Below are 16,413 nucleotides of genomic sequence, written 5' to 3' on the forward strand. Positions count from 1 at the left end.
TGAGGGTTCGTGGGAGCTGTACGTCACCTTTCCGGGGGCAGTCCTGGGAGCCCGTGCTCTCACTCGCTTTTCTGCGCCCGGTGTTCACGCGGGACTGCACGTAGTTGTAAGGGGTCTGCCTGTAGCCCTGGATTTGAAGCTGCTGTTTGGCCGCGATCAGCCTGTTTTTGAGGACTTCATTTTGTCTCTCCAGCTCGCGAACTTTCTCTTGCAGCTGCTCCATCATTTCTTCCATTTCCACGTCTCGTCCCAGCCGCTTGGGGCCGCCACCAACCCGCTCGTACCTTTTCTTGTCATTAACGAGCCGTATTAACTTGGTGGCCATTCTAGGGAAATAATAAAAAGATGAAAAGGAATGTGAGAAGTCAGCATAAAATGCATTCTGTTGAAAGGAACATAATCACTGTGAAGACTTCAGTGCAGAACCTGAATAATAAATTTCAGGTTTTGATGTAACTATTACTGCCTGTGAAGAACCCTTTGATGATAATTGAAACCACTGGGCAACAATCTGCTTTATAGCACTGACAAATAACAGTTTCCTAAGGCTTATCATTTAAGGTTAGTAAAGAGAGGACACATATTTACTCCATATGTGCCTCAAATGCAATTTTTAACGCATGACCTTATGTAGGAATGCTGTATGCACTTAAATGTAGCTACAGATTGTGGATGTGGTGGGTTATATCTGCAAGCCACAGTAAGTTAAAACTTTTGAAAAGTGTGTTAAGGCTATGCAGCATTTAGGTGATATATTGTTTTCAGTTTCTCTGGGATCAAGACATATGACAAATATAAAAGCGTTAGAATGCATAGATACACCCACATAAAAAACCCAATGAAAAATTCAAAAGAAGCCAAAATGTGGCATTAACTGTTGCTCAGCGCTCAAGAAGCATGGATGTTTAATGGTAGAAAATAATTAGAGGCAGAAAGTATGATTTGAATGCTACCCTTAGGTTTATGCATAAATTGTGCTTTTGACATCTCAGGAGTTTATACCTTTGACTCTTTCAAGTGCTGATAAAAACTGGTTCGACAGAACAAAAGACAGAAAGGGCACATGGGGGTGATGTAATGTACACGCACAGAAGGCACGCCTGACCGTGGGTGGAAAAATCTTGGCAGGACAAGAAAGAAAAGGTGGCTTTGATGAGAGACACAAGTTCAAGACTTTACAAAATTGGTCGCACATCTTCAATAGCTGACTCTAGTTTATAGTGCATCTATTTTTATAAAGACCCAGACAGGAGATTGAAAATAAAAACTCACTTCATTTTTCTTGAAACGGGGTTTGCTTTATTTTAGCATGGTTATGGACAGAAGCTTTTACTTAGGAGAACAAAAGTGAAATAAAAAGAGTCCTTAATAGCTTTGGGATGTCATGGAACAACCTTCTTTTGCCCTCAGCAGAGTCCCTGTCAAAGCAGTAGTAATACACGTCTACCTACACTTGGGCTTCTCGGCCTACAGCATGTGGCCCGGGAGAGCTACGCGGAACATAATCGGTTAAGATTGTTTTCTCCTTCCCTTGAGGCACATCCATTAAACATGCTTTATGAGGGATCCAGGATAATAAAAACCAAGATCCAAGAGCACCACAAACACCCTAGTAAAATAATCAATGGATTAGTTCCTTTTCCACCCAATCCAGAGAATGATATATCATTGGGAAATCTAGGCAGGTATTACAGCCCCACGAGCCACATACTCTTCACAGCCCTTTCACGGGTTCAGGGTCCTGAGCCCTGCCCCCCCAGTGCTTATCCCTAGAAGCATGGTAGCCATCTACGTGAGATGCCAGCCAGCCGGAACACCTGCTAAAGAGAGACTGGCAGAGATGGAGATCACATGGAAGGAAGGACACAGAGTAAAACCCAATCAACAGAGCAGACAAACAAAAGGCAGATTTACTAGGAAAAAGCAGTGCAAGAAAGGCACGTCAATAGATTGGCTTTAAATTCCTTCCAAGATGTCCAAGTAAACTTTGTCAAGAGACCTAAGATTACATCTCTTTCTCTGGTAATAGGAATAATTTTCATTTGCTTATTTTATGATGTTAGTGAACCATAAGTGATCAGGTAAACTTTGGAGTCCTTACTTGAAAGGGTGGTTCATCATTTCTACATCTGTACTAAAGTGACACTAATTACATCTGAGGGATACTTTTAAAGGCAGCTTTACCTAGGTGTGTAGGCAGCGCTGGTGGTGTGACAGTGAGAAGGAACTTAGAGCTCCAGGTCACAACGGTCCTGAGATCATTACTCTCAGGTCTGAGTCAAATAAAATCCCAGGAGGTCGATGGCTGGAACATACCACACGCCAGAGGCGGAGAGAGAAGCAGAACATGTGCACACGACTTGACTCCCAGCCCAGGCCTGTTCCCCTTAAACTACGTGGCTCATTATTAAGTTGTTTTGTATTTTCTGGCTAGGACAAATTACTAATGAGGTCAAGGTTGTGAATTCAATCCTTTTCCTGACCCATGATGCTTACAAAGAAAAAAACGATCGTTTGGTGGTGACAGACCAAATTCCTCACTCTGACAGGCTGGCATGTGTGTGTCACCGGTCAGAGAGGGAACCAGGCGCGTGAGCCACGTGTCCTGACGAAAGACATCACCGTGACTCGAAGACCCGACTCAGAGCGAAAGCCCGGCACACAGCGGGTCAGTGGGGCAGTAAAACAAAGCCCACAGAGCAGAAGCTGAACGGAAACCGCCCCTGTACAACAAATGCTATGCAGGAAAGCACCCCGTCTTCTTCCCTGGCTGGCTGACCTTTCCACTGAACCTGGAATGTGAACAGGGCTGCAGGCGTGTTCACGCCTCCACACGGGAAGGCACTCCCGCGTTTCCAACGCTACCCACTCGGGAGACGCTCACCATGTCTCCGAACAGCAAAGAATTAAAGCATATCTCCTCTGAAGAAATGTTCTCTGCAGAAATGTTTGCATGCGTATCAAAAGCGACACCGTGTCTTCAGAAAGTTGAGACTCGGAAATAAATACAGAATCTAGATTAACTCAAGCAAAGTTACGTATGTTCCAGATACTGAAGCCATGTTTTCATTAGTAAACCCTAAATTTTAAGGACACAGGCATTCTAACACATTAAAATAGATAATGACTTTTTTAAACTTTCATTTTAAAGTCAAGGCATTTAAAAAACAGATGCTTTGGCCATTTGCTTATTAAACTATAAATATTAAGCCCAAAGTTATTTATAGATATAATACACTCAGGCACTATTAGCTCTTCCTTTCAAATAACAACTTCAGGCATAATAAACACTCATAATCTTTTTGGTTTATTATTCTAGTTTGTAAGAGTTTCCATTTTTAAAAATTGTATTTACTTACAACCCGCCTTGCTACAAAAAGGATTCAAGGTGGAGTTTCCAATTAAGTTTATAAAAAAGCAAGTCCTCTAAACTTTACAGAGTCAGGAAAAAAAGCTTAAAGCCTTTTATCATAACCTTTTAATTTTATCCTCTTGCTTGCGGGCATGCTGCTTAAGTAGAATGTTCTCATCGTGCAAGCGCAAAAATCTGTCCTCCAGCTCCTCACGACTGATCCGTGACACGGCCTGGTGAGACTTCATCATTCGTGTTGTTGACGATTCTGCAAAAACGCCAAGGTCGTGAGCAGTGGGATTACTTAAAACAGTCTCCAAAAATGATAACAGTTAATGTTACTGTAAAATCTGCCGCACTCATCTCGGATTTTTTCCCTTGTGACCTACACTCAACATTGCTTTAGAAAATACTGCAGCATTGTTCGCACTGCTGATTGGAGGTGGGAATAAAAACCTTTGCTATTAAGACTACACATGCAGTGCTAAAGGATCCGAACAGTGACAGTATCCACCCAAAAATGTATTCAAAGATGTAAGCTGGAACTTTGATTCAATAAAGGCTTTTTGATTTATATGCTATATGTTGAAAAAAAAAACCCCTAAATTAAAAGTATTTTTTTAACAAAGTGATAACAATAATCTAGTAAACATAATATGATTAAGAATATTTTTCTAAGCTATGGGTGTTGGGTTATAGAAAATAAACTATAGGGGGGTGGGCTGGGATGGGAGTAAAAGGCAGAAAACTGTACTTGAACAACAATTAAAATAAAAAAAAAACTATAAAATTTGTAAGACCAAACGAGAAAAAACCCTTCACAAATTATTTATAATCTATCTTAAATATTTAAAAAGAACTGTTAAACCTTGTAGCATGTGCATGTAATATGTTTTACATAGGCTTAAGTTTGGTATTTTCCACATCACTGTGAAGTTAGTCCATTTTCAACGGTCCTCCAAAAGAAACAAAGAACAAACAGACCAAGATTAAAGCCCCTTTGGTAACTGAGGGTGAGAACTGAACTGAGAGTGTTAAATCCCAATAAATAGTTTTGCAAACTTAAAATCTATTTGTATTTGAATCCCCGATAACTCTGCCAAAAATGTAACGCAAAGCTTGTACACATTTTTCACTTTTCACAATACAAGCTGTGCAATCAAGTCTATCTTTGTCAGCGAACAATGCACCGATCACCTTTCTGTGGCAGTTCAAGGCGACCGCTTGCGCTTGTCTGATTCTCAGGTGTCCGAAGACGCCTCGGCCGGCTATCGTACATCGCCACCTTCTCCGCGACAAGCCCGTGGCACAACTGCGTGGCTGACACACGGCACGCACGACGGAAAACACAGCTTGATACTCGAAATTGTTCCTTTAAGCTGTGCTTTCCTTGCTAAATTTGAAAATGCTTTTTTAAGATCTATAGCAACCATTCAATATAAAAGGATAAAGAAAACCTTGAATGCATATTAATCAGATAAAGTCAATATCACTTGGATAAACAAACCATTTTGAGAGACTCTATTTGAAAGACAAAAAAAAATTTAAATATGGCATTTCCTCCCATACAAAATTTAAACATAAAGCAACATTTTAATGGTGAGTGTGATTTAAGCCAGGCAATTCCTTTGGGAGGCTTGATGCTCTCTCTGTAGTTTCTACTGATGTGTGGAATTTTAAAAAGATGATTTATAACAACCCTTTATCAGAACAGAGGGGGACTCTCCATCTTCTATGAGCTGCTGATAACTGGTGCTCGCGGTAAAATTCCATATGCTGTTCTACACGCTCCATCCTCTCGCTGGGGCCAACTGAGGGCTACAGAGTTACTTAGATGGCTTCATTTGTATAAATATCAAAAATACTTTAAATTAAAACTAAAGAAGCCACTGATCAAAGTTCACGACTGTGACAAACAATAGCTGGCCATACCTTGCGGCCCTCCCGCTCCGAAGAGGTCCGGACCGAGGTCTCTCACCGGCAGGTCTCCCGCGGTCTCGTCGCTGGGGCCAGACATGGCCTAGCTGCAGAGAGAAGAAAATTCAAATAAAATCTCTGCAACTTCTAACATTAACTATACAATGGAATGAGCCAAATAAAATGAATAAGGAACTATAACTTTAATGGACATCTTATTGCCCACATGTGCAGCCTGAAGAAGATGAAAGCTATTTTAAGAGTCATACTCCATTGAATTATGGAGACAGTGTTCCTTTCAACAGTGTATTTCCTATGGCTTGCTTAGGAAATGAGGTAAGATTATCATTCTTCCTTTTCTCTTCCTCCTATTCCTCTATCTGAAACAAAAACAAACTCCCCTAAATTTAGAAACATCTCCTCTCCATCCACCATCCCCTTCTCTATCCCCAAAGGAAAGCAGGTAATTTTGGGAAAACTCAAGTCAGGGACTTGATTCAGATGGTTGTTCTATCACTTAGTAGCTGGTGGAGTCACCTAATCTCCCTGAGTTTCAGCTCCTTAAGTCAATAATGGAAGAAGAAATACCGTCTCACAGAGTGGCTAAGGGTAGGTGACAGGGGAAACGGAGAGCATTTAGCACAGTTGCCTGGGACGCCACTACTACTTGAGTGTTAATGTTCAGCCTGAGGCCCAAATGAGTGGGTCTTTCCAAGTGTTGCGAAGGGGGTTTCATCAAGTCATCAAATGGGTCGGTTTTTCTTGTGTGCTGTCTTTGCAGCCACGAGGCCTGGGTTCCCGGGCTTGCTTCTTCAACGCACAGGCTGTCCTGCAAACTCTGGCGCGTTCAGAGTTTCTGTTCTTTACAGAGATACACCACAGAAGCTTAGTTATGTACGTGGATGTGGGTGGTCCAGGCAATGTCTGGTATGCTTAAGAAAAAAAAAAGATTTTTCATTTCAATCTACTCTGGAAGCCAAATGCAAATTGCCAGTGGAAACACCCTAAGGCAGAGGTTCTCAGGTTCCTCCAAAAGGCTGGTCCTAGAATGTCGAGTCCAAGAGAGCTGCAAGCTTATCGGCTTTGTTGGCCTCTGTCTTCTCAGAGGCCGGCACAGAGCTGGGCACACAGCAGACACTCACTTAAATGGTTGTAAGGAGCGAATGGTGTTCGCGGAGCCTCAGGGTCTGTGGCCCCAGAAGTGGTTTATAAAATCTTGTATGTTTGTGTATATGTGCAGTATCTTTGAGGGCGAGAGGATTCATAACATTTATAACAACTCATCAAAGGCTGAGAACCGCTGCATTTTGCCGGGACATAAATAGCTAACAGGTATATGCCCGGGCGGTCATCTAGTTCTTCTGGAAACAGTGCTATAGAAAAGGTCAGTCACAGGAACTACATTATCAAGAAGTTTCAACACAGGACCTTTGTAAAAAGGTAACTTTTCCATGATAAGCTTACGGCAGCTTTTATAAGAATAACAAGGATGATGATGGTGGTGTTAACATTTACTGAATGCTTCCTAAAATGTGCCAGGTACTCTTCTAGGTGCTCTGCTTGTATGAATGAAGCAAACATTTCACAATATCCTTGTGAGGTTGTTACTCAGCTGATTCCTACTTGACAAATGAAGTAACGGAGACACAGCTTAGGAAACTTGCCCAAGATCACTCATCTAAGAAGTCACTGTCTTGTCATATTTTTGATTGTCACTACGAGGAAGAGGGAGGGTTACTGGCACCCAGAGCTCAGAGGTGATGCTGAACACCCTACAGGGCACAGGAATCACAATGACCTGGCCCCCCAAATGCTAAGTTGGTTGAGGAACCCTGTGTAAAGCTGTAATGGCTCCCCAACACCATCTCACGCTACCCCTCTCTGCTCACACTGTTGTCCTTTAGGTCCCCCCAATCCAGGGTACTTTTGCCTTGCCCGAGGCCTCTGCTGGATCCTCATTCTTTGGGGCTCAGCTTGTAACAGGGTGCAGCCAATTTGCAATGGGGTCCAGAACTCAGGGTGTCCAGGAAATATTAAGATGTCCTCACCGCTCCCCCCCCCGCCCCCGCCCCCAACAGATGTGAGCTGGGGGAAGGGACAAATGGAGCAGGGCCATTGAGAGATGCTTTGCATAGCAACAGCTTTGTAGCTAACCTCTGGGGTGGTCATTTAACCTATCTATAACCTTTAACTGGTTACACAGATATGTTAAATAGCTGTGGCTATGCTCTGAACCAGGGGAATGGAAGTAACCCCCCCCAAGACGTAACTGGGGGGCAGGTCCCCTGAGTTACAGTGCCTGCGTGGGAGCTTGGAGATGACTGGCTCCATGACATGGGGCTACGCCTGCCCAGACTCACGATGGCAGCCCAGTAAAGCCGGAAGGATAGGAGAGTGCTGGCAGGTGTAACTGATTGTGGGAGGAGTCAGAAATGGGGCTGCAGAGGAGGATTGGTGCGGGAATTTAAACCCAGACTCGGAAGCCATTTACAGGAAGAGGTACAAAGTTTTGCCAGAGTGGGCACTCCCAAGGCCTTTGTGCAGAGACGACCATGCGGCTGGGGCAGTGAAGAGAGAACCACACAGCTTTGCCAGAGTGGGGACCCCCGCAACTTTAGAAGGGGGAACCGCCACCCGGCTTTAGCAGAGATCCCGGCGACACAGCTGATGGTGCTGGGAACCGAGGGAGGCCTACCAGCCAAGATGGATTACTGGGAAGAACCAGGGGCTGCCTGAGCCACGGACTTCTATTTCTTTTCCTGAGATACGGTACCCCGGACTGGGCAAAGGGGGAAGGAAGGACTGTAGGTGTTTTAAGAGACTTTGGGATTTTGATGAAGACATTAGGTCACTACTTTGTCTGTACAGCATTAAATAAACATTTCCTTTCCTTTTCCACGAATCTCTGGCATTGAGATGTCTTTCCTCTGGCGGCGGAGCTAATGAACGGGGCGGGGGGGGGGGGTGTTCCTTCGGGTAATAGTATATTGTCCCAGGCTCCCCCTTGTTGCTCTGTAATGAGCTCAAATGTCACTTCCCTGACCATCCCACGTTAGAGTACCCTTCCTCCCAATTTCATCACTGTTTATTTCTGTTATAGCAACCATCTCTATCTGAAACGATTTTGTTTGTTTACTAGCTGATTACCGGTACAGTGCCTTGTACGAGGTGGGCAACAAGATGAACGGTTTCTGAATGAATAAATGAACATCTGGCACTCAGACCAAAATGGTAAACAAAGTCCCTGCCTTTATGCAGGTAATAGGCTATGGGGTAATAAGACGATAAACAGGTCACTAGAAATAAATAATTGGCCCCTCGGGACGGGTAAGGGTGTACTAACCAACTTCTAACCCACATCAAATGAGCTGTGTTTATATAACCTTCTGCTTGAAGAAGGCCTTGGAGAAGCTCTGCAATTAGTGTCAACTCTCATCAGGTGGGATTTAGGTCTGGTATAAATTTTCAAAGGAGTGCTAAGCATGGGGGTAATAGGCGGGACCTGTGGTTCAGGCCTGACGACGTGGGGGTGTCTCGTGCTGGGATACTGTTCACGAGAGAACTCCAGGGCCTTCTAGAGACCGTAGAGCAGACCCCACGACCCCGGGCGGTCCTGCACGTAAGGAGTCGACCACCTCCATCGCCCTCTCCTCCCCCACGGTACTCACCGCCACTCTCTCCCGGCGGGTAGCTAACGGTTGCTATAGCGCCGACGGCGTGTCGCGCCGCCGGCCGAGAGAAGCACGGGAAAAACATGGCAGGCCCCATTGCTTCCTGGGAAATGTAGTTTTCCTCTGGCCCTAGTCCGCCAGCTCGCTCCCTCCTCAGACCTGGGAAATTCTAATACTTTAAATCCCGAAGCGCTCCGGGCGTCGCCGCTGTGCATTCTGGGAGTGGTAGTTCTTGAGGCTCTGGGGGTAGAGTAGCGGTGAATGGGAGCAGGATGCCGAGAGAACTACACGCAGGAGGCGGGGTCCAGAGCGGGAGACTCTGCTAGCCTGGCAGTGGCGAAGAAGGTTTGTAGCGGCAGCATGAAGCGGACTCAGACTCCCGAGGAACGAGAACGTGAAGCTAAGGTATGTGGGGCCACTGGAGTCTGGGGTCTTTCGTGCACTCGTGGCTAGGGGCAGGGAACCTGAAGGACTTGGCTGGATGGCGAGTGGACGCGAGATCCGAAGCCAAGGCATGAGAGGGCCTTCTCAGCAAGGGAGCCAGAGATACTGGGGGTTATAAATTCCTACTGCTCAGGATGCAGGCCTAGTCCTGCTGGATCAGCTCACACGAATGGAAGACATCCACTTACTTGTTCTGCACCCAATACCTTGGGTAAATCGGTAGCTACTCGTGTGCCTCAGTTTACCGGACTCGCGGATGACTGATCATTCCAGCTGTGCTTTCTCTTTGGTAGTGATTCCTGAGGACTGTGATCAGATGTGTTTATTTGGAACAGTTTTCTCAGTGGCTCGTCGATAATGTTCTATGTCTTCAGCACAGCAAGATATGAAAATTTAACTACAATCCGGGCCCTGGCTGGCGTAGCTCAGTGGATTGAGCGCGGGCTGCGAACCGAAGTGTCGCCGGTTCAATTCCCAGCCAGGGTACATGCCTGGGTTGCAGGCTATAACCCCCAGCAACCACACATTGATGTTTCTCTCTCTCTCTCTCTCTCTCACTCCTTCTCCCTCCATTCTCTCTCTAAAAATAAATAAATAAAAACTAAAAAAAAATGAAAATTTAACTACAATCCTATTATCTACTTTTGGGGTTCAGCCTCTAGTAGTTGTTGCCATTCCATGGGATGAAAATAGTAATAGTAATAGCAATAGCGACTTTTTAAATAGCATGTATTACGTGTCAGGCTTGCATTAAGTTCATAATATTTATATTATTTCGTATTCTTACCACAGCAGATTGCAAGATAGATATTTATACAGATGGAGTCTCAACAGTCCTGTTTCACAGATGAAGACTTGAGGCCCAGAAGAATTGAGTGTTTTCCTTTTTCTCATTCCCCAAATCGAGTCCTATTTATCTGTCTAAAAATATCGGGAACCTGTCCACTTCTTTTTCCATCTCCACTTTGGACCAATCTATTATCATCTCTAATGGGTTGTTACAATAATCTCCTTACTGGTCTACGCTTTATATCCTAACACTCCATTGTCCCCTACGTCCCCTCCTCCCAGCCACTTTTTCACACTGCGGAGTGTCATCTTTTAAAAAGGCCAGTCTAATCATGTTCATTTCCTGCTTAAAAGTCTTCCATGACTTTCTGTTGCCCTTAGGATTAGGGCAAAACAATGTGGCCTACATGGTCTGAACACTAATTGCTTCTGCAGCCTCATTGGACATGACACTCTCCTTGCTCTCTGCCCATCGGCCACTTTGGCCGTCTTAAAAGTCCTTCTTTCTGGTACGGAACTCAAGGGGTTCCCCACCTAGGGGTGTTCTGTTCAAGAATAAGTGGTCGCCAGTGGGTAGCTTTATTTACTTGCAGCAAGTAAAGGAAATGGGATTCACATCCAAAGCCTTGTCTCCAGGAAGGGAGGCTTAGCCATTGCTTGTATCCAGATTTGGTTAATTACAGAATTGATGTCTTCTTTATATCTGATTGAGTTCCTATCTAGCTCTTTTGTTACTGCTGCATCTACAAAATCTGATGCCGTATTCTAACATCTAGCAAGAATAGCATTTAGTAAAAACCGCTCACACCCTTGAGCGCTCACACTCTTGTCCTGTATAAGAATTCCCCTCTGAGGTTTTTTTATTCCTCATTCTTGAGGGAATGGCATCAGGGTCCTATTCCTGTAACTGCTTCCTGCTGAACATAGATGGAGGAAGACTTTGAGTGAGAGGAATGAAATTCTCTGGCTGCTTGGGTAATGAAAGTCTTGGGGTCCCCTAGCTTCTGGGGTTCCTGAGAACAGGAGTACATAAAGAGACAGAAGGTAGAAAATAAACTGTTAGGAGTAAGAGAAGTCTTACAGGACATATCTTGTAGCGGCTGGAGATCAGACGGGGATCCCCAGGAGAACTGGGGATCTGGTCCTCTATTCTCACTGGGTAGAAAAGCAGGCTTGACTCAAGAGCAATGTATCCGAGAAGCTACACTTTGTGGTTTAAGAAAAGAATGAGTTGTTAATAACACCAAAGGAGGACCTGTCCATATGAGATTCAGTTAATCTCGTGGAGATCCTGAGTTCCAGATTTTTAAATATACCCGATTCCCTGGATTTTGTGGGTGAAGTTCAGTATCTTTTGGTGTGGGCAAAATCAGATTAGCATTGTTATTTAAGCTACCAGTTACCTTTCCTAATTGGCTAACAAATACTGGAAGTAAGATTATAGGTGCAAAGGATCCCAGGAACAGGAGAAGCCAAGATACGTTGGGGAGGGTCAGTTTTACTGAGCTCCTCTCAGCAACCTTCAAATCATCTCCACAGTTAAAACCACTCGAGCAATTATGTCCTATTTCTTTTTTAAAAATGGATTTTACAGAGAGAGAAAAAGAGAAAGACACATTGATTTGTTTTTCCACTTATCTATGCATTCATTGGTTGATTCTTATATGTGCCCTGACTGGGGATCAAACCCACAACCCTGGCATATTGGGGACGATGGTCTAACCAACTGAGCTACCTGGCCAGGGCCAATTCCTTGTTTTGACATTATATGTAAGTTAGTTACTCTGGTATGACAGCTCTGGCTCTATTTTATTTTATTTTTTTTTAAAGATTTTATTTATTTATTTTTAGAGAGGGAAGGGAGGGAGAAAGAGAGAGAGAGAGAAACATCAATGTGCGGTTGCTGGGGGCCATGGCCTGCAACTCAGGCATTTGCCCTGACTGGGAATCGAACCTGTGACACTTTGGTTCGTAGCCCGAGCTCAATCCACTGAGCTACACCAGCCAGGGCTTCTGGCTCTATTTTAAAGGCAGCTCCATTTATATTGTTATTTCTATTTTTCCTCCTTTGATCAAGCTCTTTCCTTGAAGAGCATTCCTGATCAATTATCAGAGAATGGCACTGATCAGTTATTAAAAGCATCATTGTCCCTGTATTATCAGGTGGTTTATGGTGAGTATTTCATGCCATTGCCGGTGTCGGAGGGCAGAAAGGCTCATTCCCAGGACGTCATGCCCCACATAGGAGGGCAAGCTACTCTTTCCCTAAGAACCTTAGGCCACATTGGAGCAAAAACACCAGAACACAGTAAGGCTCTGCGGTCAAGTTTAAGGGCAAGGCCTGGATTCTGTCTAGTTCTAACTTTATTTTATCAGAGGTGTTTTATCCAACTACAAGAGGTATCGACAACAGAGTAAACCCCACCTTACTTAGAATGTTTTCAAAGAGCAATTCTCCTGTCTAATATTGCAGCAGAGGTCATGGTAATACTCGTCAAAGGAAAAGTCTTCTGAAACGCCTATGATTTCTTGTATGGAAATGTTATAGGCCTTCGCGGTCGTTTGAAAACATGGAGCAACCTGTATCAGAGGGGTGTCCTTCTGCCATCGAGCTATGCAAAATAAACAAAGATTTATAATAGCAAAAATGTTGAGTTCAGTGTGAAGAAGAGATCTGAATCGAGAGGCAATACCTGGGGGCAGGTAGCTGAAGATATTAAATAGCCATAAGGTGTTAGTGGACACTGTGTTTAACCATTTGGCTTGTGCTAAATCTGGTACCTTTATTGATTGGCACTGACACCACCAGTCGATGAACAACATCTAGGAGGGAATACCTTTAAGTTTCACCACACACGGATTAGTTAAGGGTACCCGAAGTTTTGTACTTTAGAGTTTTCTCCATGAATCTCTCTGAAGATGAAACATCTTTGTACACACATTTTTGTCTTATAAAAGCACCAGAATAAAACAATTGTCTGTAAATGACAGCAGATTTAAAAACGGCCTTGGTTACAGTTCATATACATACATCTTCAGATCCCTCCTCCGAGAACCTTCTGTAATGTGCAAAACACCTTTTGCAATATGCACAGCCCTTCTGTAACTTACGTAGATCTTCCCGTTTTTGTCCATCTTTCCTCAGTTTGAAACAGTCATTTTATTCTAGGAAAAATTATTTTTCTATTTCTTTCTTTACCAATAAAACATATGTCTTTTGTATTCTTCCTTATCTAAAGACATTCAGTAAGAGTGTATGTCTATTTCCCATACCCTCTACTACCAAAAATATACATCCTATGCGAAATATAATCAAACACTGTAATCAAACATTATGTTTGATGATGTTTCCTCTGTAATTTTAGCATACCAAATAGGCCTACTTATTTTAACTTCCCCCTTTTATCAAGAGAAAACGAGTCATGGAGGTGTGACAGGGGTCCTTCTGAGAAACTCTGAAGCTCTTAAAAATGTCACAGGTCAAGAAAATGGCTCTCCTTAAACTTTGAATCTTAGGGAGTTTGTGAAACATAGCAACAGTTTTAAAACATTTTCCAAGTAAAATTGTAGATAACAATACTTTAAAGTTGTTCGCTTAGTCAAAGTGGCAATCACAGATTGTTGCTAGCGAATGCAGAAAGTCAAAGAGGTGTTAAAGCAAAATTTTAGTTTTTCTAATAAGGTGATTCAATGGACTTGAGTAATTAAAGACCTGATGGTAAGGAGGATACCTTTGTCTTCTTTTAGAATTTCTTATTAAAAGCATACCAGTAATACAGAAGACACAACATTAAGTTTTGGCTTTATGTAAATACACTATTGACACTGAAACTTAATTTAAAAAAGCCGTTATCATAACAACTTAATTTTAGCCAGCTTATTACATAAAAAGCAAAGTCTCCTTTTCTATTTTTTTTTATTCTGAGTTTTTAACCCTTAGAAACCTTAATTTTAGTGACAACCAAACCTCAAATTTGTGAATAATTTTATAACCTCTAGAAATACAGGCTCTTGGCAAAATATTTCATAATTCTTGGAAACATGTATTTCCTTAATACAGCATAAGACATCTTTGTTAACAGCTCCAAACATCTTTAGTTTCTCTGTATTAAAAAGCCAAAGAAGTAGGTAACAGAGGTAGCCATAAACTTATTTTTGTAAACCCCGATAAGAGCTACAACAATTAAATCAGTCCTCGTGTTATTTCCTAGATCATGTAGTCCTGAAAAGGATGTTGAATTAATGATTAAGTGCTTAATTCAAATAAGCAGAGCTGTTTTCAAAGAAAACAATTTCAGGATTTTCTTCTGGAGGTGGACAAACGTACACACATACAGACGGACAGAACCAGAGACATGAAAGCTTCGTTTTAAAATCCCTTTAGCCATGACACAGGTACAGAAAACAAACAAACAAAACAACATTAGTTTCTATTCATTAACCACATCTAGTAGCTGGTTCTCAATCTGGGGCATGTGGCCCAGGATGGCTATGAATGTGGCCCAACACAGAATCGTAAATTTACTTAAAATATTATGAGATTTCCTTGTGATTATGTGTCACAATATATTTAACGTTGCCCCCAAACAACTCTTCTTCCGGTGTGGCCCAAAAGATTGGACACCCCTGCCAAGGCAAAGCAAACTTCAAGTGTGACCAAAGTTACCAGGAGAACCTCTCAAAGCCTGTTCCCCTAGGACAGCCAAGAGGGGAAATCCCCAGACCAATTAAGTCCTACAGAAAGTCGGACATCACGGAAGTCTCTTTGGGGTCCTTGGTCTCCTCCTGGAGAATGCACCTCCAGGGGTTGCATTTGGGGATCAAATTTGAGTTTTCCGTAGCTGGCATGTTTACATATTTAAGGCAAATGCAGCCGTGCACACACACAACAAAATCCGGCAACTGTGGGACAGGAATTCAAGGGTGGTGGACACTGATTCCATAACCTCTGGCCCACTGAAGATGCTGTCAGGGACCCAGGGTTTCCTGATGCCAGGCAGCCCGCCTGGAGATGTCCCCTGAAGATGTCTTGGGTTGCCTTGCAAGTGCTTCTTGACCCTCCAGAGTTAAACCTAGGTTGGGCCCCGAATCCAGAGTCCCAGAGGCAGGCCCTGCCCAGACTCCCTGACACTCAAACTGAAAGTGTCCCCCCAACGACCCTACACCCCAAACAGGAATGGCACACCAGTTAAAGTGGCCACAGGGGCTGGCCTGCTGGCCTTTCTTCCTAAGTGCCCAATGAAACAGGCTGGGAGGGCACTGCGCTTTGCCCTCCAGGCAGGCCAGGGAGCCCTTCCAATCCGCACCAAGTGGGGGTCTCCTATAGGCGAGACGCTCTGTCCAGCGGAGGGCAGGCGGGGACACCCTGGCGAGCTGCCACGGCTGACCGCCCCGCCCAGCACCCACGCCCGGCTGAGGGGAAGTCCCTGTAGGAGAGTTCCATGGGAGTGGCCAGATTTACTTCTGGGAGCTGAATCCAAGGCATTTGGGGTGGTGGGCCAATGACCAGGGGACTTGACAAGCACCGAAACTTCCCCTCATGGATTGTACTCTTCCCTCCCCCTTCCAAGTTTATCTTTTTCTTGATCTTTCTTTCAGGGTATAGGTCAGGCAAGAATCACCATTTAGTGGTTTTGATTGCCTTCTCTAGGGAGAAAGGTTTATTTGTTGGTAGTTTCCAAATCACTTTAAATATCTTCATTGAAAATTATATTAAGCTTGCCCTGGCTGGTGTGGCTCAGTGGGTTGAGTGCTGGCCTGTAAACTGGAAGGTCGCAGGTTCGATTCCTGGTCAGGGCAGGTGCCTGGGTTGCCGGCCAGGTACCTAGTTGTGGGGTATGAGAGGCAACCGAATGATGTTTCTCTTGCACATGTTGTCCTCCCTCTCTTTCCCCTTCCCTGCCCTTCTCTCTAAAAATAAATATATATAATCTTAAAAAAAAAGAAAATGAATTAAGATCAGTTGGTTAGAGCATCATCCCTGTACTGCAGGTTCAATCCCTGGTCAGGGCATATACAAGAAGCAACCAATGAATACATCAGTAAGTGGAACAACAAATCTCTCCCTCTCTCTCTAAAATCAATAAATAGAATTTTAAAAAAATCTTAAAAAAATAAAATGAAGTAAACTAATGAGTAATAGTGAATTTTTGGTACTTTCTAGTATTTCTCAGTCTGTTTCTTAATCCTCTTGTCGGTTTTGCAAATGAAATTTGCCACTTGGAAAACGTCTGAAACATT

The 16,413-nt window shown here is 43.6% G+C and overlaps 2 protein-coding genes across 2 annotated transcripts in view; one reads left to right on the forward strand and one right to left on the reverse strand.

Moving 5' to 3' along the window:
- The window catches only part of RPGRIP1L (RPGRIP1 like), an 80,537-nt gene extending 71,396 nt beyond the window's left edge, over positions 1–9,141 (reverse strand). Inside the window, exons 1-4 of the mRNA XM_028502064.2 lie at positions 8,938–9,141; positions 5,285–5,376; positions 3,476–3,620; positions 28–326 (exon numbers count right to left, since the gene is read on the reverse strand). Of these exons, the coding sequence (XP_028357865.1) occupies positions 28–326; positions 3,476–3,620; positions 5,285–5,369 (529 nt within the window). The 5' untranslated portion in view covers positions 5,370–5,376; positions 8,938–9,141. The remainder of the gene's footprint in view (positions 1–27; positions 327–3,475; positions 3,621–5,284; positions 5,377–8,937) is intronic.
- A 103-nt stretch (positions 9,142–9,244) lies between these two features.
- The window catches only part of FTO (FTO alpha-ketoglutarate dependent dioxygenase), a 307,443-nt gene continuing 300,274 nt past the window's right edge, over positions 9,245–16,413 (forward strand). The window contains exon 1 of the mRNA XM_028502124.2: positions 9,245–9,345. Coding sequence (XP_028357925.1) covers positions 9,301–9,345 — 45 coding nt within the window. The 5' untranslated portion in view covers positions 9,245–9,300. The remainder of the gene's footprint in view (positions 9,346–16,413) is intronic.

This window comes from Phyllostomus discolor, chromosome 12 (genome assembly GCF_004126475.2).
Source record: "Phyllostomus discolor isolate MPI-MPIP mPhyDis1 chromosome 12, mPhyDis1.pri.v3, whole genome shotgun sequence".
In the NCBI taxonomy this organism is placed as follows: Eukaryota; Metazoa; Chordata; class Mammalia; order Chiroptera; family Phyllostomidae; genus Phyllostomus; species Phyllostomus discolor.